This window comes from Molothrus ater, chromosome 3 (assembly GCF_012460135.2).
Source record: "Molothrus ater isolate BHLD 08-10-18 breed brown headed cowbird chromosome 3, BPBGC_Mater_1.1, whole genome shotgun sequence".
Classification (NCBI taxonomy): Eukaryota; Metazoa; Chordata; class Aves; order Passeriformes; family Icteridae; genus Molothrus; species Molothrus ater.
The window spans coordinates 62,478,528-62,502,944 of NC_050480.2; the positions used below are offsets into that span (position 1 = coordinate 62,478,528).

The 24,417-nt window shown below is 38.5% G+C and overlaps 1 protein-coding gene across 12 annotated transcripts in view; it reads left to right on the top strand.

The window, feature by feature from the left end:
- TRDN (triadin) overlaps positions 1-24,417 on the top strand; it is a 232,482-nt gene that overhangs the window by 123,094 nt on the left and 84,971 nt on the right. For 11 of the 12 annotated variants that reach the window (XM_054514398.1, XM_054514393.1, XM_054514397.1 and 8 more), the window contains 2 exons: positions 11,169-11,204; positions 14,403-14,456. In XM_054514398.1, the coding sequence (XP_054370373.1) occupies positions 11,169-11,204; positions 14,403-14,456 (90 nt within the window). The remainder of the gene's footprint in view (positions 1-11,168; positions 11,205-14,402; positions 14,457-24,417) is intronic. The other variant, XM_054514401.1, reaches the window with a different exon arrangement.

Here is a 24,417-nt window from a genome sequence, read left to right on the forward strand (position 1 = left end):
TCCTTCAAAGCACTCGGTGGACTTTGAATTCTATGCTCCATTATCATCAATGATTGACAACATGATTTTAAAGCATGCCGAAAGATGCAGCATATATATCCTGGTGGATATACAAACACGTCACGGGAGGCCAGACACATAACTCCCATTGATTTTCTGTGAGAACTGAGCTCCTAAACACCTCTTCTGCTTTTATAACAAGGACTGAGGCTGCAAAGTCACCATGGTGTTTCTTGCCTTATTACCTCTTGAAAGAGTTTTTCAAGTGGGAATGGTAACGTTAATCTATACCAGAACAAAACCAAATACTTGTGCCATTCCAGGACATAGTTAGCTGTCAGTGTTCAAAAGATAGAAATTAGATGAAAGAGAGAAAGAGCTAGAAAAATGTTTTTCCTACCTTCCCCTTGTTTCTCCTTCACCTCACAATAAGAACTGACTCCGTCTTAAGATTAACTCTTCATTGCAATTGATGAGGTGACTCTCAGATAGAAGACTCAACTCCAGTTTACTTTACTAGGAATCAGCTTTAGGGGAAATTGATCCTTTCCCATGCTTGCCCCCTCGTCATGTGAAAAAGGAAGATTTTCTTAAACCCTTAATGTTTGATTAGTCTGTCCATGTCCCAGGAAAATTGAGACCCTTGTGCCCAACCAGCCTGTCAGTGTCTGTGGGAGGATGAATTGTAAGAGAATAGAGATAGTGCTGAAGGCAATCTTGCCCTTGAGGAGTTGCAGCTGTACTAATTACCAAAGAGTAGGAACATCCTTGCCCTTAATAGGTCACAGCTGTGTCCACTAAGGATGAGTGTTATAAAAGAGTGGATTAGGTGTGTGAGAGGACAGTTGGGGTTGGCTGGCTATGCTGTGAGGTGCAAGGGACAGGAAGGAGTCAGCTGGCCATGTGGAAGAAAGAGAAAAGGAGTCAGTGTTGCAAGGAGCTGCCTGTGAGAACTCACAGAGAGAAGGTATGAAAGCTTTACAGTAGGATGATAAACTGATGGTGATAGTCAGTTCCTGTCAACTGGTGCCAAGCACCAATGCTGACAAGGGTCCCATTATGGGGACTGTTGACTGAGCATTTCCAGATCTCAGAGGGTGCTTGGGCTGATTTGTTTGGGCTCACATGCCAAACAGAGAGACCCCCTCCTGGATCTCCGCATCCTTACCTCTGCCAGTGACTGCTTGCACCCATTAAGGACTCCCATTCATTAACGGTTCACAGAATAGCACTCCGTTAATAAAATTGTGACCGTTTTAGGTTGAAGGATTGCCAGTGATAGTGTCTGAATGCAAAAATGTATTCAAAGCAATGTATGAAGGAGATGATCATTTAGCATGCATTGAATACAGCTCCTACCCAATATGTGTCCCTGTGGGGGAAAAGAAAGGTTCAGGCTATTGACTGAGCTCAGAAGTTATGATGGAGTCTTCCTGAATTTCTGGTGATTCTTAATTTACTTTTGTATTATTTATGTACATTCAGGCAGAGCTTGAGTGAGTTTAGTCATGTATCTGTGCCTTTACTCAGTGAGGGGTGGTGGGTATCTCAGTATAATATCTGAGGTAATCTTGGGACTGGGACATGCATCAGTCCAAGGAAAGTGATTTTACCAGAGTTTCTGATGTCACAGCAGGTCTTCTTCCTTAATCTCTCTTGGTTTTCAGCTCTTATGTGGCTTATCCACTAAAAAGTACCACTGAGTTCCCTCCTGTGCAAGGGTTTTGACAGAATCTGTCTGCAGTCTCCACTCCACCCTCTGTTTAGCCCACCTCAGATTATATTGCGTGAGACAGGTTGGGTATGTTGACCACATTCCACCCAGGCAGTAGCAACAGTATTTTCCCCTGTAATTTCCAGATTGGAAATATTTTTATTTACTTCCCATGCTCTCCTGCCTCCCAATATGTTGTGCAAAGAGATCTCTAGCAGAGAAAGAGGTGAGTATTCACTATCTGCTGCAGCTGCCCTGTCCATGAAATGTTAGTAGCAGATAAATAAATGCAGTGCACTTTTCAGTGGCTCTTTTGTAGAGTATCGGGAGCTGAATGCTTCCAAGTCAACACTGAGTATTGTTCCATCCAGATCTGACATTTTGTGTTTGTTCTTTTCTGTCTTGGAATACACAAAGTAGGGAGAGATGTGAGAGAGGCAAATGGTGAATGATGTAGGTAAGACCTGGTTGACAAAGAATTAGAAATGGCAACCCTTTAATAAATATAGATAAAAGGGAGGGGGCTTGGGTTTGCACTACCACTCACTTTTTCATGAGTTGGCAGGAGAACTTTCCTTGAGCAAAGCAGAGGAGTAATTTAGTGTCTGACAGGCAATCTCTTCTGACACTGTACAGTCAAACTCATAAAGAACTTTTTGGGGAGACATGATACTAGGAATAATCAAGCATGAATGTGATAAATAATTTAAAACCCACACAGGCAACCAAATAAACAGTTTGCCTTTAGACTTTCAGGTATATGGAAAGAACTACCTGTGCTGTGCAAGCAGCTGGGTGGCATAGCTTTAATTAAAGAACCTAATCTTTTTCTTCAACTCTCTTTATGCTGGTCTGGGCATTAATGTAATGTTTATTTTTCCAGTCATATCCAGAAATAACAGGATTAGAATATGCCTATGCCTCAAACTATACCAAGGTAATCTCTTTAATGAAGGAAAACTGTTCTATGCCCTCAAAATAAGATGTGTATCTGAGTCAGCAGGCCTGATATTTGGGATAATTATTCTATGTTAAATGTCCATGCACAGATGTGTCTACCAGGTTGAAATGATGTAATTATGCAGTATTATTTTCTGCTGTTGCTAAATAGACACGTTCATGGCTTGACTCACAGTCAGTCAGGAGGAATCTTCAGAGTCTGAGATCAGGAGGATTTTCTTTCTTTTCTTTTGCTTTGCACTTAAAAAGAAAAAATATCTTTCCCTTGACCTTGAAATAAAGCTTTAAAAGCTTTTACTAAGTTTTGATGAGCACATATTAGATAAAGACATTCATGTCACTGAATTGAAAGTATACTTCAGTCTCTTGTGTGCCTTTCCCCTATAAAGGTTCATAGATCAGAGGTATTTCTGACTTTAAATATAAGCCTTTACCCTTCACTTTTAGTTATGATCCTTTCAGTAAATGTTCCCAATGGCCATGCTTGTTCTCCTGACCTGTTTTCCAAGAAGCAGAGCCAATTTTGTGGTTTGCTATGTTACTCTGAGAGACTAAGTCAGATAAAGTATTATTGAATTATTAGGAAAATAGAATAGGCAAATCTTCTTTAACAGAAGAGCCATACATAACTGTGGTTAGAAAAGCATTGATTTTTAGCTTGATTGCAGTATGTTCTGCATGGAGTTGCTTTCTCATAGATTCTGTCTCATTTATGAGAGTGTAATTAGAGTACTGCGTCACCTATAAAGATGAATGGATGGACATTTCTTTATTTAATATTTCCCTTCTCAAAGAGTGAGAATGTTGACAGCATCTGTGTTCAGACATAAGAAAATATCTTCTTCCTAGTGATAATGCCTATAGATGCAATCTATACATCTATCTATCCAACAGACAGAAAGAAGTGGAAATGTGTTGAAGAGTACAGAAAGAGATATCACAAGGATGCATAGCATACATGCACTTAACAAAGCCTATTCTAACCCAAAATTCTCTTCTGAATCATTCAAACAGTATTGGTGCTGACCTTTATTAAGAAAAGTTTAGAGTGCATCCCCCAGCTGTTTCAAGGAATGACAAAAAATGCTAAAGAAAATTCTCATCTCTTATAATATTTATGCTAATTCAAATGAAAGGTTATTCCAGGGAAATATCTGATTCCTAAGTTTTAGGAAGTAATGTTATTACTCACATTTGCTACATAAAAACTGCTACCTTTTCTAGAAAGGACTGCCGTTTCTGGAATTAGATGCACTTGCAGCTTCCTGTGTGTGGATGACTGCAAACTCATATCATGCTCCTGAGTTTTGCTTTTTTAAACCGTGCCTGATGAAGATCTTTTTAGGCTGTAAAAGACCTTTAAGCTTATTGAGTCCAACCTTGAACCCATCACTGCCAAGTCCATCACTAAACCATGTCTTCAAGTGAACACACATACACTTGAAATACCCCCAGGGATGATCACTCAACCATTTCCCTGGGCAGTCTCTTCCAATGCTTGAGCATCCTTTTTGCAAAGAAATTTTCCTTAGTATCCAATCTAAATATCCTCTGGCACAACTTGAAGTCATTTCCTCTTGTCCTACTGCTAATTACCTGGGAGAAAAGGCCAATCCCCATCTTGCTACAACCTCCTTTCAGGTAATTGGGAGAGAGAGTGATAAGGCACCCCCAGAGCCTCCTTTTCTCAAGGTTAAATAAGCCCAACCCCCTCAGCTGCTCCTCACAGGGCTTGTAGTTCAAACCCTTCACCTGATCTATTGCCCATCTTTGGATTTATCCCAGTCCTCCAATGCTTTTTAAGTGAGGGGCCCAAAATTGAAGAGATGATTTGAGGTGCAGCCTCACCTGTATTGAGTACAGGGAGATGATCCCTGCCATAGTCTGTCTGGCCACAGGATTTCTGATATAAAGGAGGATATTGTTCATGCATGAGAATGTATTTAAGATGAACAATTTCTACCTGCTCTGCAGTGCGAGAGACTGAATTCATTCCAGGAATTACAAAGTAGAAAGGAGAAATCACCAATTAGTGGAACCACGAACCACTATTATACTTGAAATTGGCCATTTGTAAAGTGCAGGCTTTTTCTTACTGTAACTGAATCACTTGTCTGCTCACATCCCTCCTCTACTTGCTTTATTTTTTGCTCTATTGAGCTAACCCTTTTAATGATCTTGGGAAATCTGTTTGAGATAACATTTAGTATTTCATCCATGTGTATTGCCAAAACACTTTCTGAAAAGCTCTGGGGCTTTAGGTTACTATCTGCTTCTGATGCTCTGGTGCCCAGGGCTTGCAGGCACTCATTGGCTGCACTGAATATAGAGCTGCCTTGCAAATGGTGGTGTGAGGAGACACTGCAGAGACAAAACAACACCTCCAAGGGCTGGTGATCAGAAGGGACTTGGAGACATGAAAGAAATTTAGAAATTGCCAAAAAGCCTGCAACTCTGAGTGGAGAGGAAATACAGACAATGCTGAGGTGAGAAGATACCGTTCTCAGAGAATAGATGGAAAGTTTTGCATGTTTTTCCTGCTTCAGTGGAAAATTATCTGCCTACATTTAAGAGTATTATCACCAATTTTCCATTGTAACCAACAACAGAGGAATTTTAGTTAGCTAACTCCTTTTTCTACATTATTCAAGCACCTTTACATACCATATCACTTATCAGTTCATTTTTAAATTTCTATCTTATAGTCCAGTCTCATGTTGCTTGAGGAAATTTGATTTTAACACCCAGAAGCTCTGCATCTGCCCGTTTTATTCAGCTATAATAACATTATCTGCAGTTTCCCTTTTTTTTTGCATGCAGAAATCTCTGCAGGCAAAAGATAGTAATGCAAAACCTGTAGTCTGGGATTCAAGGCTTACTGGTCTCTGCCAATGAATGTCCCTGCCATTCCCATTATTCTCAAAGGAAGATAATTAAACTCTGGTCAGAGAGTTTATTGTTGTCACGTAACGGGTCAGGAACAGCTCTGAAGCAGTGGTGGCGCTGTACCTTGCTTTCCCTCGTGCACAACTTCAGCCTCATTGGTGAAATGAGATGCCTTTCTCATGCCCACCAAGAAATGTGATTTTGGAAAGGCAAGAGTTTTTGCCAGAAGTTGTCACAGAGCATATGGCAATACCATGCTCAGTGATTAAGACAGGGAACAAAATTAAGTGTTGGTCAAAACACAGAACTTTGCATGTGGGAGAAATGTTGATATTTCAAAATAGCTCTTTTATTCTGTCAAATTGTAAGGGTTCAGTGATATTAAAAATTTAATCCTAGATTAGCATGAGCAATTTTGATAGAAACTTGATAGATTTTAAGTCTAGTAAGAAAAGAAATATTATTTCTTTCTTTCTGTGTTGTAGGGAATTTTTAAAATCTTTATCATAAAATGGACACATTACACCAGGAAGGTGTAATTGCTCTGATGTAACACCCCTATATGTGGGCATCTGCTGTTTCAGAAGTGCCTGAAATAAAAATTTAAAAGTATTCTAAAAAGCTTTTAGATGTGGTAAAGTAAAAATTACTTCAATAATGCCATGTAATTAATGAAAAATTATGAAAAATAATATAAGCTAAAAAGCAACTTAGTAAGAAATTCTTAAAGGCACTTCAGGAATGAACACTTTCCAGAATTGTTGAAATATTAGTTGAAATCAATACTACATTGTGGAAAATAGTTTTAAGAACTCCAAGTGAATGAAAAAAAAAGTTAAACCACAGTATATTTTAATAGAATGTTTGACAATTCTTGTTTAATTACTATATGCTCAACAGCAGTTCATTTTGAAAAATGCTCAGCTATCTGGGGTGTGTTCCTCTTTTACCTCTGTAAATCACATTAGCTGCAAATTGTGCCACTTAATAAATTGTTCTCAAATTCTGCTACATCTGCTAGCTTGGGAGCAGACAGTAGTGAGACTGGTCTCTAGGCGACTTTAATTATGTTTTCCATTCACATGATGGAAGTTCTCAGCCATCAGATGCCACCTGCTATCATTTTTATTTCCAGTCATGTGAACCCTTGCTCAGGGCAGCAGAGGGAACCTTAGCTGTCATATTTGTAAGATGCAATGTCATGAAAACTCTGCTATTGCATTGTACTTGAAGAACCAGAACCAAGCTCCCAAAGCATGCGCCTGATTGACTGTGCTTTGATTGGTAATAACAGCCAGAAGCTTTTGGTTTTATTTCTGAAAAACCAACAGAGTTTTGACTTCAAAGCACTGGAAAATATTATTTTTATTTTCAACACAATTATTTCTGATTCTTGAAGTTTCTGTTCATTTTTCTGCCATCTTCTCTTTTTGTTCTCTGACCTTTAATCACAAGATGAACTGAATACCTATGTGAAAATAACAATAGAACCAAGAAATGAGGCAAGATATGTGTGATTCTTACTAGGAAAATTTTGCTTGGAGAACTACAGTCACGTTGTGTGAGACATTTTCATCACACAATCTATTTTCTGTGGGTATGTGCAGGCCATTAGCCAGTCAGTGGGGTTTGACTAAGTCCATTCTAGTATGAGATCATCAGGTACAAAACAAATTGAAAGTGTTAGCTGACGTTTCAGGTGAGAATTACTCCTGCAGTAAATGCTTAACATCTTAATTTTTTCTTTTGATTCAGTGAATTGTATCTTCTAGAGGATCTGGTAATTCCCTGGGGTCTTGGTGCTTAGTCCAGATCAGCAGCAGAAGAATCTATAGGGTTACAGCATGTTTGATTAAGATATTAGCTACCGTTCAACTTGGACACTGTGGTTGCCCACTGATGTTGAAATTAATTTCTATTTGCAAATTTGATATTACCAACATGTTCTTTTCTAAGCTTCCAAATAGAAAAGTCATTTTAGATACAACATATACAAGAATTTTTCTAATTAGGAGGGTTTTAGCTACTATTTTAGCATGGTTCATCATTATCTGAGCTATCAATATACTGTCTCTGAAATACTCATTTATCTGAATAATAGTTTAAGGTTTTCTTAATACCCCTAGGTATGTTTGAATTAAAGATTTCTAGGAAAAAAGACACAGGGAAGTCTTTCATCAGAATACAATTTGAAACCCAATAATTTCCCAGAACTTCCTTTTAGTTATCAAAATTATACGTTGCGTGGAGCAGATCTCCTGTTCTGAAAGGTACCATGTACACTGTATTATAAATCCGTTGTTAAAAAGTTGTAAAAGTTTTGTGAACCCCTGATCTGGAATTCACTTCATAGCAGTGTTTGAAATATTCCATTTTGGAAGTTTTTTTAAACTCAAACAACCAAATTCTGTACCAGAGCACTGGGGCATCCTTGTCTAATAGCTTATTACAAACCTCCCAGGGACTCACTGCCATGAAAGGCACTATATAAGCTTAGAGGGAGTTTTTTCCTTGCCCCATGTGTAGTTTAGATGTCATTTGCAGTTAATGTGTACTGGTAGTTTACTTCAAACAAATGCTGAATGAGGCCTGAGGAAAAAATTGAGCTATGTGCTAAAATGAGGCAAAAAAAATAAAATACAATTTTGCTGTTCTACTGAAGTACATCTGTGCTGGCTGCCAAATGCTTGTTCCTAGTTTGAATTCAAAACTGATCGTTTTAGCCTGTAGAGATAAGAACAAAGATCATATTTGTTTAAATATTTGGTGGTTTTTAATATTTTTTTAAGTATTACTGTACTTTAGTCTTTCACAAGAGTCAATAAAAGAAAAACCTGTTCATTCACCTGAGGAGAGCTTGTACAAGCATGTTTACTTTTTAAGAATATAGGCCAGAATACAATTGTCTTCAAATACCTCCGGAGAACAACTGTAAAAAGGATGCTTCACAGTGTTCCACAGATGATCAATTATTTCATCAGCTTAGCCTTTTAAAGTCTGTTGCAGGCTTTTTCAAGAAAAGGAAATTGATAGGGATGTCAGAGGTACCCAAATCTTTGAACTGAACAGTATTTGCGTGGTTTACTGGAGACCTTTAAGAAGACCTAAATATCAAATGTGTCTTCACGTGTGTCTTCAAAACTTTATGAAGAAATTGGGTTTTTTGGCCATTCCTCTTCTTAATGAACATGAAAAAAAAAAAACCCACCAAGAAGCAAGAGAACATATTGCTGCTGTTTTTAAGAAAAATACATAATGACTATTAAAACCTGATTTTATATAAGCTATGTTCCCGACCACACTCACATAGCTTAAAAGTTAAACCCTAGACCTGTGCAAAATAACAATGAATGAGACCAATTTCTCACTATCTCAAATTGCACCAGTATAACTTATTGGCCTATTCATTTTTGGTATTGTTTTCCATTGAGTTGATAAGCTATGTGTTAATTGTGCCTTATAGCAGGTAACCATATTTAGGGACTTCAGAAGTCCTGATCAGCTTTCTTTCCTTCTGCAAGATCTACAGTTGTTTGTTTCTTTGCAACTTGGTGATTTATTTCATTGAAGGGTGTAGATGCAATTGCTGTATACACCTTCAAAGGTACTTCCATGGTTCAAGGCCCTCTTCAACCTCCTCTGGACAATTTTATGTTAATCACTCCAGCATAGCTGGATAAATACAGCTTTAAAAGTCTAATGTGAGACCTTGGTTTGAAGAGACTATCCTAACACTATTTGCATTTTCACATTAATATGTGCTGTTGGAATCAGGTATTGGTAATTTTTCTGCACTTTAAAAACAAACAAACAAAAATACACAACCCCCCAGATTATAAGATTTTCTTACTGGAAAAATTGTCCAGCTATTTACTATATGCTATATATTTCAGATGATGGGAAAACACATTGATTCTTTCGAAATAAATTATGGGCTTAAAATATATGAAAGTATGTTGCCCTAATAAATGGCAACTTATATGAAAAAAGGAAATAAATAACTTGAAGGTTTTATTTAGATCCAGTCTGTTATTGTAAATGGTGCTGTCAATTTATTTGTTTTTTTAATAACCTCCAGCAATGGAAAATTATTGTGATAAATGATTCATATCATTGCAATATATACCTTTCAAAATTTCCATATCTGGCAACTAATAGGCACTTCTTGAAGGCTTCAATAGGCTCCTTAGCCAGATAACATGTCTGGAAGCTGCTTCATGATTAATTTCATCCAAATGTGGTAATTATCATACTTTGAAGTAATGCCTGCAGAACATGCTTTCACACAGAGTTAGAGGAAGCAGAGGATTAACCCAGAAATATTTCAGTTCAGAGCAACATATCACCCAAGTAGAAATATATTTTCTTCCAAATTTTTCAAGATTATTAGACTACTTGGCAGTCATTTGCATTACCTTATCTCGTATCAACTTCTCCACAGCAATTTAGAAAGCAACAGAAAAGGAAGCAACTTTGTATTATTAGCAGTAATGGGATAGTCTTGGATTTGCAAGCAATTTAATTTGACAGTTTCTGCCCTGAAGTATTTCTCATATTAGTGTTTAAGAGCACAATTCATTTATCATTCATATATGTTGTGGACAGAAGAATTATCCTGCCTATATTCCAGAAACATTATGGTTAATTAGAGATGACGTTGGTTTCCTTGTAACCATCCAGAGGAGCATCTTCTACCACTGCTCTATGCATGCCTTTGCTCCTGTCTCACAAGATCCCCATGACTAATTTATTGGTTGTACAGTTGAGACTAGTGAAAAAGGTATGTGAAGCACCAAGAATGTTTCTAAAGATGGGTAATTCTGTACCCAGTTAAAAGCCTTGAGGTAGAATAGCACCAAAAATTATAATGGAGAGTGAAACTATCTCTGCATATTTCTGCGTGCTTATATCACCCCAGTAAAGACTCCAAATCTCTCAGCAATCAGAAAAAAAAGTCCTGAAAAAATGTTGCACAAAAATCCTACCTTAAGTGAGAATGAACAGCCTATTTAAGTCTTTCTGGTAGATTGCTTGGCCATGCTGCATTTTGATTCAGCTAAGTAATTTCAATTTTATTCAAGTCAACCAGGGATGAATTTTGCCTGCTACACATGGACCATATGTAGGGCTGAGTTCCTCTAAGTTCAAAAGATGTTAGGTGGAAAATCTTCTAAAGTAGGCCTCAGTTGTGTGATTGTCAACAACTGCAGTGAGAGTGCCTTTCGTTACATCTCTGTTCTTAGGCTGCTAGCACATCCTCCCCTGTGCTCCTGCAGCCTGACCATGTGCACATGGTGAGCGACCATAGCTCAGCTGCTGCATGTAAGCCATGGTAACTCAGCCACGTGTCAAACCCCACAGATTACCATACCAAAATTAAACAAAAGTGTTTAGGGTCACACAGGCTTTCCTGTATTTACCTTTAGGGTTAAATTAGTGCCACTGTTCCATGGAACAAACAGAAGTGGAAAGAATCACTGTATCATTGCAATGCACTTTATAGCGAATAAGCTGTTTCACCTCTAAAGCACACACTGCAGTTTTCTGTCTACCTTTACCCTTACTGTGTGTTTATGCATATGTGTTTGGGGCTTTTTTTGTCTTACAGATAAAAAAGAAGCTGCTGTATCCAAAGAACTCAAAAGTAAGAAACTACTATCTCTTTTATATGCTGCGCAGTTTCAAAAGTTCATTTCATTATTCCAAAAATAATATTTATTGAGTTGTTGAAAATACAAAGAAAGTAGCTACACTGTTTGTAATTGAAAAATGATATGTTTACACTTCAGCTGCCTCCTACTTTCTTAATCCGTTCTTATCCTGCTTCTAACTGCACACTCCTCTTTGTGACTGACAGTTTTGCCTTCCCGTCTTTCCTATCACTGTCTTCAAAAACAAAGGTTTCATAGGGGAGGAAATGGCAAATTGAGGTCTCAGCTGAATGTGATCTCAGTGGCAGCAATTTTCATAAGAAGGCTGGGAAGGCTCAGAGTTGAACATGCTGAAGACCAAATTTATCTTCACAAACGCAAAACAAGGGCCCTGCCTGTCTAGGCAGCTCTGGTTCCAACAAAGAAACCTCTGGAGCTGAAAAGAATTGTGCCCTTCTGAAAAAGTAGCCAAAAATGTTCTGAGAACTTGGTATCATTTAAAAGGAAAGAGCTATGTCTTCCTTTTCTGCAAATTTGCAAGTGGCAATGCCTCAACACAGTAAGGACAGTAAGACAGTCGTAGGACTTTATCTGCTCAACATTCTGTTCTGAAAGTACAGTATATAAAAAAATAGGAAAAATATGGGGCTTCAAAATCTGATTCAAATTCACAATTAAAGAGTGCACTGACTCTGATTTCCGTGTATGAACTTTCATGACTTCTATGGCAGAACAATCTCCAGCCATCCTCAGTTTTGCAGCAATTTATTAAAAGATTTCTTTTGGAAATGAAAAAAAAAGCCTATACTTTGTGTTCTTATGCAAATTTTGCAGAAATATTTAACAAAACATTTCATACACTTACTCTACAAGTAATGTCCTGCTAGTGAAATAAGAACCTGTTTTCAAGCAGTCTTAAATTACCTTATATTTTGGAGACATAATTCCTCAGAGCAGCCTTTGAGTGCCTAAATGGAACCTGCAGGAGAGCTGGAGAGGGACTTCTCACAAGGGTATGCAATGATAGAACAAGAGGTAATGGCTTTAAACTGAAAGTAGGTATAAATTGGATATTAGGGAGAAATTCTTCACTGTGATGGTGATGAGGTTCCATAGAGAACTGTGGATGTCCCCTCCGTGGAAGTGCTCAAGGACAGGTTGGATGGAGTTTAAGCAACCTGGTCTCATGGAAGGTGTCCCTGCCTGGCAGGGTGTTTGAAATGAGATAATATTTAAGGTGCATTCCAACCCAAACCATTGTGTGATTCCTTTCATGAGAGAATTCCACAGCAGCTCTCATAGCAAAATTTCCCATCTCTGCCACATGAGTGAAATTTCCAGCTGAAGGTAGCTCATGTAAAGGTGCAGAATCATTAGCACTTAAATAATTTGTGAATAGCAAACTGGAAATGGTATGCTCGCAAAAGCCATTTTAAACTTTGTGCACTTTTGTTCTAATGCTTCTTAAAAATTATACAAAAATTAAATAAATTACAGAATTTTTTAGTCAAATATATCCTTAATTTTATTTTTTCTCAAAATTATTTTAGTTTCTCAGATATTAAATATTTAAAATCAAAATCTTTGTATAACACAAAGATTCCTTAGGGGTTTTTTTTTCACAAATGTTATAAAAAAAGGTTTAAAAAAAATTCAATGTCAAGCATACTCTAGCTGAGAACTCAGAGGAGGATAAAGGAAAGAGTCTTGCTATTTTGTGTTAGGTCCATTTGACACTTGTAGAACATGTGTGTTGGGCCTCTTGTGCAAAAACAGGCACTCAGAAAATGGATACTGAGTAAATTCTTCTTCAAGGTCTTCTACAAATTTGCCTGAAGGAAGGATGAGCACCCCAAATAATTACAGTGCTGTGATAATAACTAAGTTAGGACATAATTATCAGCTGTGGGCTTTTAAGTGGATGGAAATAAAGCAATCCACATTGCACATGCAAACTGTATTTTGTTTTCATTCCGTTTCACAAGACAATCTGATGCATCTTTTATAAACTTCTCAAAAGACTGGAGGGGAAGGAGTCAAAATTACATTCCTGATTTAGCCATGTTCTTTTTCATTGTAATAATACAGTGACAGATGTGCAGGATTAACTAACACTTTTTGGCATTCTGTAATTCAGCTTGTGATTAACATTATTAGTTATTTCCTCTCGAGATATGAAAATGTGAATTTTAATTTAAAGAACCTTCTAGTTGATACAAAAACATCTTTTATGACCACTGGTGAAGTTTAGCTTATGGATATTTGTTAAACTATTGTGGTTTAAGTACAGTTTGTTTTGGTAGTTCCTGAGGATAAAAGAAATTAACAAAATACTAATAAAGAGTGAATAAATCTAGTAGGTTACTTAGGTTCTTCTGTATGGGGCGAAGATTCCCCAAATCCACATGGGGATGCACTCACCATTTATCATTAGGACCTTCATTTTGCAAGGACCCACACACTCTACAAACAAAGACAGTATAATGCAAATGCTTCATGAAAAGACCAAGAACAGTTAAATGGCCAGAAAGGGCACATTTCTCTGCTAGGAGAATACACCAATTGCTCTTTCAATTGCAGGATCAAACATGAAGGCATTCTCCTAATGCTCCTCCATCCTTCAGGATGGAGGGAGATGCCTGGTATAGCCAACTCAGTGGATGTGCTTTGCTAAAGCAGCCCAATTTCACCTCTTCTAACCAGGGCCAGTTTCAGACAAGGGGAAAGGATGCCGCTGGGAATCGCTGTGGGATCCCCTGAGGTACCACTACTGGATTCACAAGAGTGAATCCTCAACACCTGCCAGAGGCTGCTTCAGGACCTTCTGCTCTCCTAGCTGCAAGATCAGATGCAGAGGCTCCCAGCACACAGCTGCTGCCTGAGGGGCAAGGCCATGCTGGAACCCCCACATGCCTTCTTTCCTCTGCTTTGCCAACTAGTGAGCGGAAAAAGCTGAAAGAAGGGATTCAATGCCTAACAACAAGAGTTTACTAGCCCTTCAGCTGGTTATTCTGTCATTGCCTTTGAGTTTATTGAAAACAACTCAGCCCTTCTCCCTTTGGTAATCTAATTGTTTAACTCCTCAGTTAAAAAATATGTTCCTGGAAGCCTTTCCTCAGATTTCTGTGGGGTTTTAAAATACAATGCTTTGTAATAAATGGTTAATTTATTTTTTTTTAATTTTTTTTAAGAGCCAGCAAAAGCTCCTGCAGCCAACCCAGCCATCAAAAAAGCAGCAGCACCAGGTAAAGAAGAAAAATGTTTGCATGCAATTTCTTGTACTTGTGAACCAGTTTATTGCATCATAGCACCATCTGCTGGATTGCACATAAGCCAGTGGTTCTTGTCAGTTTTTGGGATGATTTTTTTGCCTGTTTTTCTCTAAATCATTGTGAAAATTTGCTAAGAAAAAAGCAAATATGTGTATGTGAAATATTTGCTAAGAAAAAAAGTATTTAGCACTGATTTCTAACATTATGTTTGCTTCTTGTCCTCCCATGGCAGCTATGAGGTGCTATATTGGGCCATTCCATAGGGCTTGAGATAAAAAAATTAATCTGAATGTAAAGTCTGATTTTAAAAGCAATATTTATAGAAACTATTTTCTGTGTGAAGCTGTATTCAAGGCCTTTGAGAAGGGGACCTGGTATTTAAAAGTGCTGATCTCACAGTAGGTTGTCAAAATGGAGCTCCTGGATAATCATAAATATGCACTGAAACGATAAGCAAACTTTTTTAAACAAATAATTGCATAAATTCCTATCTGAATTTAGATTGGATTGTAAAAATCTAATATTTTTTTATTTTTTTATTATCCCATCTGATTCACACTCATCTTTAAAAATGCCATATCTCATTTCTTCTTAATTAAATAAAACCCAATATAATAAATAACAACCTGAATAGTCATTATATTTGTAGTTTGACTACATTTTATATTAACTATCAAAAAACCCCTCAGGAATTCCAATATGAAAATGTGGGAGTATAACATATTATTCTAGTCTAAAGCAGGAGAGCTGGTGCTGCACCAGACTCTGCCATTGAGCTGTGCCTGGTGCTGGCATCCCAGCAGTGCCCAGCCCACACTTCCTCTGCTGCTTCTTGCCTCCAGCTGATCCCCCTGTATGGATCTGAGGTAGCTTTTTTTTTTTTTTTTTTTCCTTTAAGATTGCTTTCTGGCTATCTTTCTCTAATTCAGGTTGTTTCAGTAGTCTATCTCAGAGCTCTCCTCCACTGAAAAATGTCTTGCATCAGTAGGGGTGACTGGGAATTGGTCAAGGACCACTGCAAGCCAGGAACACTGCTGTTGTCTCTACCACAGAAGGACTCATAGCCTGGAATCACAGAGGACGTGGGCTATTGCAGCACACATTGTGTGCCTGTACCATGCCCTGTGTGAAACTGGCCTGGGAAGCACCATTTCCCCACCAGTGCTCCCCATCCCTGCCTGCTGTGTTTGCTTGACACCACGTTCACCTCTGCTAACCCAACAGGGGGAGCAGTGCAAACCGCCCCAGTGCCATGGCTTACAGCTGGAAGCTGTGCTAGGAATGTGTGTGTGACAGGGTGTTCAGCCTGTCAGTGAGGCTGGCTCCACAAACATTTACATTCATGTCACTGATAATTTCTTAAAGCAGCTTTGTTGCCACAGTGTGTTGTACAGCTAGACCTTTAGAAGTCTCAACAGTACTCTGTAGAAATCCTTATGTTAGAACCATATGTTTATAATTAATTCATTCCACCTGCTTGCATCCAATATTTGTGTTCATGTTTGAAAAATATTCCAATGAGTCTGCTTGTTGGCAAGAATGGTGATGACAGTAATCTGCTTAAGAAAAAGAAAAGGGGAAAATTGGCATGGCTTCTTATGAAAAAATAAAATAAGTTTGTTGTTCTGACACATTTCTAAATATCTAGTTTGCCTTAAAAAATTATAAAGGGCAGTAGGTTTTGAGTTCTACATTTTAGCTTCCTCTCCAGTTCTCTGAAAAATTAATTTACCACCAGAATAACTCACCATGGCAAAATATTAAATATGCTTGTTTGGCAACATCATAAGTAGACTGCTTCCTATTAGCACAGTAAATTAAATACATTATCCAATTTCATATTTCATTTTCTTCCACATATCTTTTACATCACAACCTGTACCAAAGAATGCCTAAAGCTCAAGGTTTACTCCTCTTAACAGATTGAACAGACTGAGAGCACAGCTGGTCATCTCACAGTGCATCTACATCACATATGTTCCTGATCCTAATGTCACTGCTTGAGAAATCCCTGCCTAATTCAACATGCATTATTTTAATCTCCCTACATGTATACAGAGGACACAAAGAAAGTGAATATGGAGTTTGGAAGTCTATGAGAACTTCTGCATCTGCAAGCTGCACCTCCCAGCTGCTCTAGGAAGCCAGCCTCAATACATTTCCATCACTTAATTTTGAAAGTGGATCTTTTCAAACATTTCCAGATTTCTCTAAATGGAAAAAAAAACACCTCTCTGGTAGTCATCAGAAACTGGGCTTGAGATCCCAGTATTTGGCTGTAAAGCAGAACAGTTTCTTAGATATAAGCAAGTGATGCTGTTCTAAGGGGAGAAATTAGGGTTGAAGATGTTTTGTTACACGTCTTCCTCAGTAATCCTGTTTTACATTGTTCCCATTCTAAATCCTGCAGGCATCCCCTCCTTTTTTTCTGCACAGTGCATTGGCCCCCACAGCTGTGCCAGCAGAACAGGTCTGAGAGTGACCCACCCTTACAAAATATCAGTCTGTTCTTCTGCCCTGAGGAGTGGCACGGGTTTCTTTCATAGGATTTCCTCAGGCACCCCTTGTGTGCTGGGCCCAGCAGGCTCTCTCTGAAGGGTTTCTCATTTCTCAGAGCCAGGGGTGAAGGTGGTGAGTAGCTGCCTCATCCTGACACCTTTTGTCAGGAGATGGGGGGGCTAGGAGGGAAATCTGCCTCTTATTCCTATCCTTCTGGAGCCTCACACCTCAATCCTTACCATGCCCCACAGCTGCAGCAAATTCTGCAGGGTGGGGCAGAGTTTAGTAAATTTGCTGGGTCTGTTTTGTCACTGTGGGAAAAGTCAGGGCATGGAGGTGCATGACAGGGCAGGGAGCACAGGCTCAAACCATGCAGAGAGCATTTCCAGCTAAATTTGCTAATTTAGGCTGACTGCATTCCCTGACAGGCAGTGAGGAGCCTCAGTGCCACTGGTTAGTGGTGCTCCCATAGCTAGGGAGAGGGATGGGAGCAGCTCATCTTTGAGTCCCTCTCAGGAGATGGCCTTACTTCATAGGCAAGACTCCTGCACCTCCTCTAAGCACCAGTGACAGTGCTTTCCCCTGATAATTTGCCTGATTTGGAAACCAGTTCTAACTCTTTTCAACACTGCAAAAATTAAATCCTAATTGCTGCTTAGAATTTCCCTGGAATGGTCTTGAAATTTTTAATTAATTTTACAGTATGTTTAACAGATTTTGTACTGTCATTTAACTGCCTAATTACTGAGTCTTAATGCCTAATTTTCCCCATCTTCCTCTCCACACACATGCAAAAAAAAAATCTTATTTATCACTCGCTTTGGGTTCATAATAGAAACTCCTTTTAAGCACAATTTCCCCCTTGAAAATCAATAAGTCTGGATCCAGAAAGAATAAAATAAATATGACATACAATAGCTAATTTTAAGTGCTCAGATGTCAGCTGCATCCAATCTCCCAAACTGACTGCCAGTTGTATCAGAACTATTACTTTATTATGCCACCAATCTTTTCACTGTAAGAAGCAGAAAGAGGACATTTTGTATGAAATAATGTAGGAAATGGGTCCATGGGGTATTAGAATGCAGGCTATATTGAAAAACTTGGTTGGAGGATGGGTTGTAAAGGTTGAGATCACTCTGTCTAAAGCAGGAAGAACTACTGGTTTTATTGGTAACAGGCACTATTTACTTAGCAGAGAAGTTATTTTAACTCTTGGTTCAAGATAAATTATTGTAATCAAAATGGCAGCAGGAAAACTATTGCCATAAAGTATAACCAGTTTTATTCCACGTGAAAAGGAAAAAAACCCCAGAAGTTTATGGCACAGTTGGTATGTCTGAAACGTAGAAGAGTTTTATCAAGGAGCTGGATTATTGATTATCTTTTAATTATCACCTGTAGAACACAAGTATATAGAAAGCTAAAACCATATGTTACAGAATATTAATAAAATTCAGTAATTCTATTGCATAATTTAGCAACACAGTGGAACAGGCAAACTTATGGATTGTTTGTCAGGTTTCTCAGATTCAAGTCACATGCGAGGGATGTATTTTACTCACAGCACCACACCCTCTGCATCATCCATCAAACTATGTATTCCCATCTTGCATAGATATGTGTAATCAGTCCAAGAGGAGAGACTTCGAAAATCAGGGTCAAGTTTATGTTATACACCCCTGCAAGTACTTTTGGAGAAAGGAAAAGGCACCTATCTCTCTCTCTGTAGGGACATAGTAAAGTTTTCCATCCTGCATTCTCTTCAGAATCTTATGTCTGAGGGCCTCTGTGTGCCTTGAAATTTCTCTTCATAAGCAGCCACTGCACCTGGTGAAAGCATCTCTGCATGTATTTCTGTCGTACTGATGTTACCAAGAAAATTATTCTGGTAGCTGGAGTAGACAGTTCAATTTTCTGTTTCCTGAAGTTAACCCTCTCAGTCTTTTTCAGAACATAAGCACAGCCATTCTCAGGGTTTATATTCCGGGTTTACAGTTGATCTTTTTGGTTACAAATGTTAGAGATAACTTCTTGAATGCAGAAGGACAAGCTTTGCAGTTTATTTCTGTACAAAAAAATCTTCACTCAGATAGCAGGTGTTTCTGCAGCAGCAAACAAAATAATGAAGCCCTACCTTTATTAATACTGCTGCTCAGGGTCTTTGGATTTAGATCCAGGATCATTCTGCAGTCCTTCTGAATCACCAAAGCTTTCTTTTCAGTCCATTTTAGCATAATCTTCTCTGTCCCACCTTAGCTTTTTGGGAAGTAAAATAGCATATCTTCTCTGACTTAGTAATTTTCTTTCTGGTTTCAATGGGATGGTTCCATGCTTGCCTATTTTTGCACAGTTGATGGAGATTATCTGCAATATGCCAAAGGACAGGAGAAACTGGGTCTTGGTCCTCAACTGTTTGTCCCTGGGTGCTTCCACTAGGCTTTATTGAAGCCTCAGAGCTGGTCTGCCAGGAATTTATTGAAGCCTCTGCTCCTGGTCTGTCAGGAATGCACTGCACCCTCAGCAGCTAAAACCTTGCTGCTGGTGCAGTAGTCCATCACTCAGCCACTTAATATCTGCAGGAATCTATTGTGTGGATGGAGATGTATTCCACAAATCATTTTAATCCACTGACATTTTCATCCCAGTTGAAGTCTGAGAAAATATTACAGAGCATGATGTCTTAAATTGTCCACAGGATTATGTAAGCTGAGCCATTATCTGACTCTGAATGGGAAAGGAAAAATGAATTCTTTACTTATGTCACAATAGATGATGCCCTGTAAGGGGAAGAATTTTCTGATGTTAGAAGATTTTACCTTACAACCATGAATTCTTTAGACGTAGGATTTATTTAAATAGAGCATGAAATAGCTTATTTTACAATAGGCTTTCTAATCTGAAACCTAGTTTTAATTCAACAATTTTTTAAAATGCTTTTGAGTAAATGGCCTAAAATCCATGATATTTTTTCTGCTTTTGCTAGGAATTTGAGATTCCCAGTCTCATAGCTTGGCACATTATTTTGCACTTATACTTTCCTTAGAGTATTCTCTGTTTCAGGATAATATGGAGTTAATATAATTTTCAGTACTTCCTTTCAGATCAAATTGTGTGTGAAGACACCTATACTGTAAATGCAGTCTTGTTTCTTTTTTTGTCACCAAGTATTTGCTATACATCAAAGTACTTTTATATTGCTAACACAAAGACAGCACTACTTTAAGAGCAAGGCAGGGGGAGCAAGTTAACTATAAAAACTATTTTTATTCAAACATCAAAGTAACAATAATATCAATAAAAGAGGGTCAAATAAAGTGCAATTAAAAAATCAGAGCTAAAAGGATTCTAGAAGTGTCCACTCTTTACAGAAAAGACATTTTAAGGTGCTCTGTTTTCTGAGGCTGGCAAACTTTCATAGCCCTGAACTTGTTTAATTATTTGAGTACACTTTTGGCTAGAATTGGGCCCAATTTCAACAAGGATTTAACATATCTTTAACTCCATCTTGAGTTCACAGAATCACAGAATTCACAGAATGACTAAGTTGGAAGAGACCTTCAAGATCATCAAATCCAACCCATCCCCTAGCACCTCAACTAGACCGTGGCACTGAGTGCCACATCCAATATTTTTTTAAACACGTCCACGTCACGGATGGTGACTCTACCACCTCCCCTGGCAGACCATTCCACTGCTTTATCACTCCTTCCATAAAAACTTTTTCATAATGTCCAACCTATATTTCCCTTGGCACAGCTCAAGAATGTGTTCTCTGGTTCTGTCAACTGCTGCCCGGAGAAAGAGACCAACCCCCACTGACCACAGCCACCTTTCAGGGAGTTGTAGAGAGTGATAAGGTCACCCCTGAGCCTCCTTTTCTCCAGGCTCAACACCCCCAGCCCCCTCAATGTTCCTCACAGCCCTTGTGTCCCAAGCTCCTCACTAGTCTCGTTGTCTCCTCTGGACGTGCTCCAGCGTCTCAACATCCTTCCCAAACTGAGGGGCCCAGAACTGGACACAGCACTCAAGGTGTGGCCTCACCAGTGCCAAGTACAGGGGGAGAATGACCTCCCTCTAATCCCTCCATCCTCTAATATGGTCCTGCTGGACACACTATTCCTGAAACAGACCAGGAGCCATTGGCCTTCTTGGCCCCCAGGGCACACTGCTGGCTCATGTTCAGCTGGCTGTCACCAGTACCCCCAGGTCCCTTTCTGCCTGGGCACTGTCCAGCCACTGCCCAGCCTATGACATTGCAGGGGTTTATTGTGGCCAAAATGCAGGACTCAGCACTTGGACTTATTAAACTTCATCTTATTGGACTCTGCCCATCCATCCAACCATTCCAGGTCTCTCTGCAGAGCCCTCCTACCTTCCAACAACTCAGCACATGCTCCCAGATTAGTGTAGTCTGCAGATTTACCAATGAAAGACTGAATCCCCTCATCCATGTTGTCAATAAAAATATTGAACAGAACTGGCCCCAGCACAGACCCTTGGGGGACACCACTGGTGACTGGCCCCAGCTGGATGCAGCACCATTCACCACCACTCTCTGGGCCTGGCCATGCAGCCAGTTCCTAACCCAGCACAGAGTGCTCCTGTCCAAGCCACGGCTGTCAGCTTTTCCAGGAGAATGCTGTGGGAGACAGTGTCAAAGGCCCCGCTGAAGTCCAAGTAGACAACATCCACAGCCTTTCTTGCATCCACCAGAAGAGTCACCTAGCAAAGCATTCAAGGGCATGCTTAAGCTTTGTTGAATCCAGACTATCACATACCCTACAGATGTAATTATCTTTCCAGGCATTAATGTTTTGGAAGTGGTACCAACTTCACATTGCATGAATGGGAATAAATGGGCCTCATCCATTTCACTGTGATCATTATGAAAATGCCACTTGATTTGCAAGGGGAAAAGTGGTGTGGAATAGACTTTTCTATAATATATGTGCTTATATTACATCTACAATTTATAATGGACAGTTTTGATGCCATTGCTTTCTGCCAGTGATGAAAAGCTTTAGACCAAATAGATGGAACTAAATTCAGTTGCATTTCATGCAGGCTTTTTTTGTTTTTCTTTGCATCAAATTTTTATCAGATATTTCCCAACAAGGTAGTAGATTTCTGACAAAGATACTGATACAGAGAACTGTCACCTGCTTTCCTTTTCTTCACAAAAATCCATTGGGAAAACTGTTGCCCTCCTCAACAGATGATCATATATAGAGGAGTGAGTATATGTGTGGCATGATTTCATGATGTAAGAGGTTTCCTTGGTGTGTTCTTATACCAGAAAGAAATGTATTTGTACAGCTCATGATCTTTATAAATCAAAGCATAAAACAGTGGTGAGGTTTTCTACAATGAACAAGAAAATAAGAATAGCAGTGAAATAGAGAAGAACACATACATCTTGGGAGCAGGAGAACAGGAAAAATCTAATTTGATGCAAGACTTTCTCATGTGGATTATCTCAGGTCTAACAACATGATTAAACACACATTGCAACATTCCCGAAAGCAGAAGAGACTAAAGGGACCTCCTCATTGTCTAAATGTTTATGTTTGTAATATTCTTAATGACAGGATAGCTTGGAGAGCTTTACCACTCTGTCTTATTTGATTTTAATTAACCAACATGATATGAAGTTCCAAGAAGTTTTATGCATAGTGTATAAAACCTAGATTACAAAACCAAAAGACCAAGCTAACTTTCTGCTAAAGATTTAGGTATCTAAGACACTGCATAGAATATGACAACAGGCTTCACTGAAATATTTGTGGTAAAAGATAAACAAAACTACAGAAAGCACCATTTTTATTCAGCTACTGAGTGCAAACAAAATGGTGTTGGCTAATTAACATGTGGTGTATCCCACACAACAGCATATTTTTTTCATATCCACTTGAAATGCCATTTATTTAAACTTTTCCAATCTGTGTCATTCCCAATACAATTTTTGTTTTCCTGAACCATTCTTGGACATGAATGCTTTATCTGAATTAAGAAATAACAGGTTCACAGAAACACTCATACATGTGTCCCATACCTATATAAATTATGACAGGAAATCAACTGTTCTTTCCTGTCAGGTGGCAGAAGGTTACACTTTGTGACTTTATTCTAGTACTAAAACTTAAAATACACCTCAGCAAATTTGCCAGCTTAGATGCTTTTCAGCACTGTTTTTCCTTTAGTGAATAATGTGGTTTAGGGAAGAGCTACAGAGGCAGGTTCAGGTTTTCTTCTCTCTCCCACTTACTCTGAATTGCCTAGGAGTATGTCACTAGTAATGAAGCAAAAAACACATTTGTATGGTTTTATGAGCATTTTATACATAACTTTGCCAGTTTTCATAAAAAATAAAAGCCATTTGTTTAAAGCATCAGAGCAAATAAAGATGGTAAAATGTCAAACTAAATCAAATCTCAATTCCATGCATGGTAGAAAAATACTATATTACCAGCAAAACTTCCCTGAATAAAAATATGCTGTACAGTCTCATATACATGCAAAAATGATTAAATATAAAAATAATTACAACTGCCATGGCAAATGTCTGATGTGTTTACAGCGGGCAATATAATTTCATGTGTCATATTAACTACTGAAAGTACAAAAAAAGTAAAGAATAATACATTGACATTAAGGAATGATAACTTTTAGCAAACAGGAAAGATCTAGGTCTGAAATTTCCTGCAGTTTATGGCTTGTGCAATAAAAGTTTTCAGTTCATTCCATTCAAGTATCAGGACATGAATCACCTGAAATCTCATATCATGTCAGATTTCCCAGAAATTCTTGATGTCAAATTCTCTGTTATTCATTTTTATAAATTTTCTCATGGAAAAGGATTTTATTTCATATGCCTCTAGAAATAAAACTATTATGAAAGAAGCTCTACAGGTCTTCCCTTATGTTTGCAGTTTAGGGAAAAATAAAGCTAAATAAATGGATTATTTAGCTTTATGGATATACTTTGCCAAAACACTTGCTTGAGTGTTGCTAGGATCATTCTGTTCTCTGATCTCCTGAGAGCTGAGGGATCTTAGAATGAGAGAGAAAAATAATTGCCTCAGAACCACTAAAGACAGAATTACATTTCCTTTTGTTTCCATGAAGCTGTCCTGAGCAATAATCAAACAGAAACCTCCACAATACCAGTGAAAATTATAATTTCCAGAACGAGTCCTAAAATATCTGCAAGAAAGTGGAGAGTTTGAAGAGCACTCAGGCTGCACAAAACCAAAGCTGCAGATGTTGTCACGATTAAGAGCATTGAGGCGGCCAAACCACTGAGTCCCAAACTTTTGTCCTCTCAGTTTTAGCTATATTTTTCCTCTTTGATCTGTACTAGAATTTCAACCCAGGGTAGGAGACCATCAAGAAAGTACATTTATTCAGGCAATAAAATACCAGCTTGCTCTCT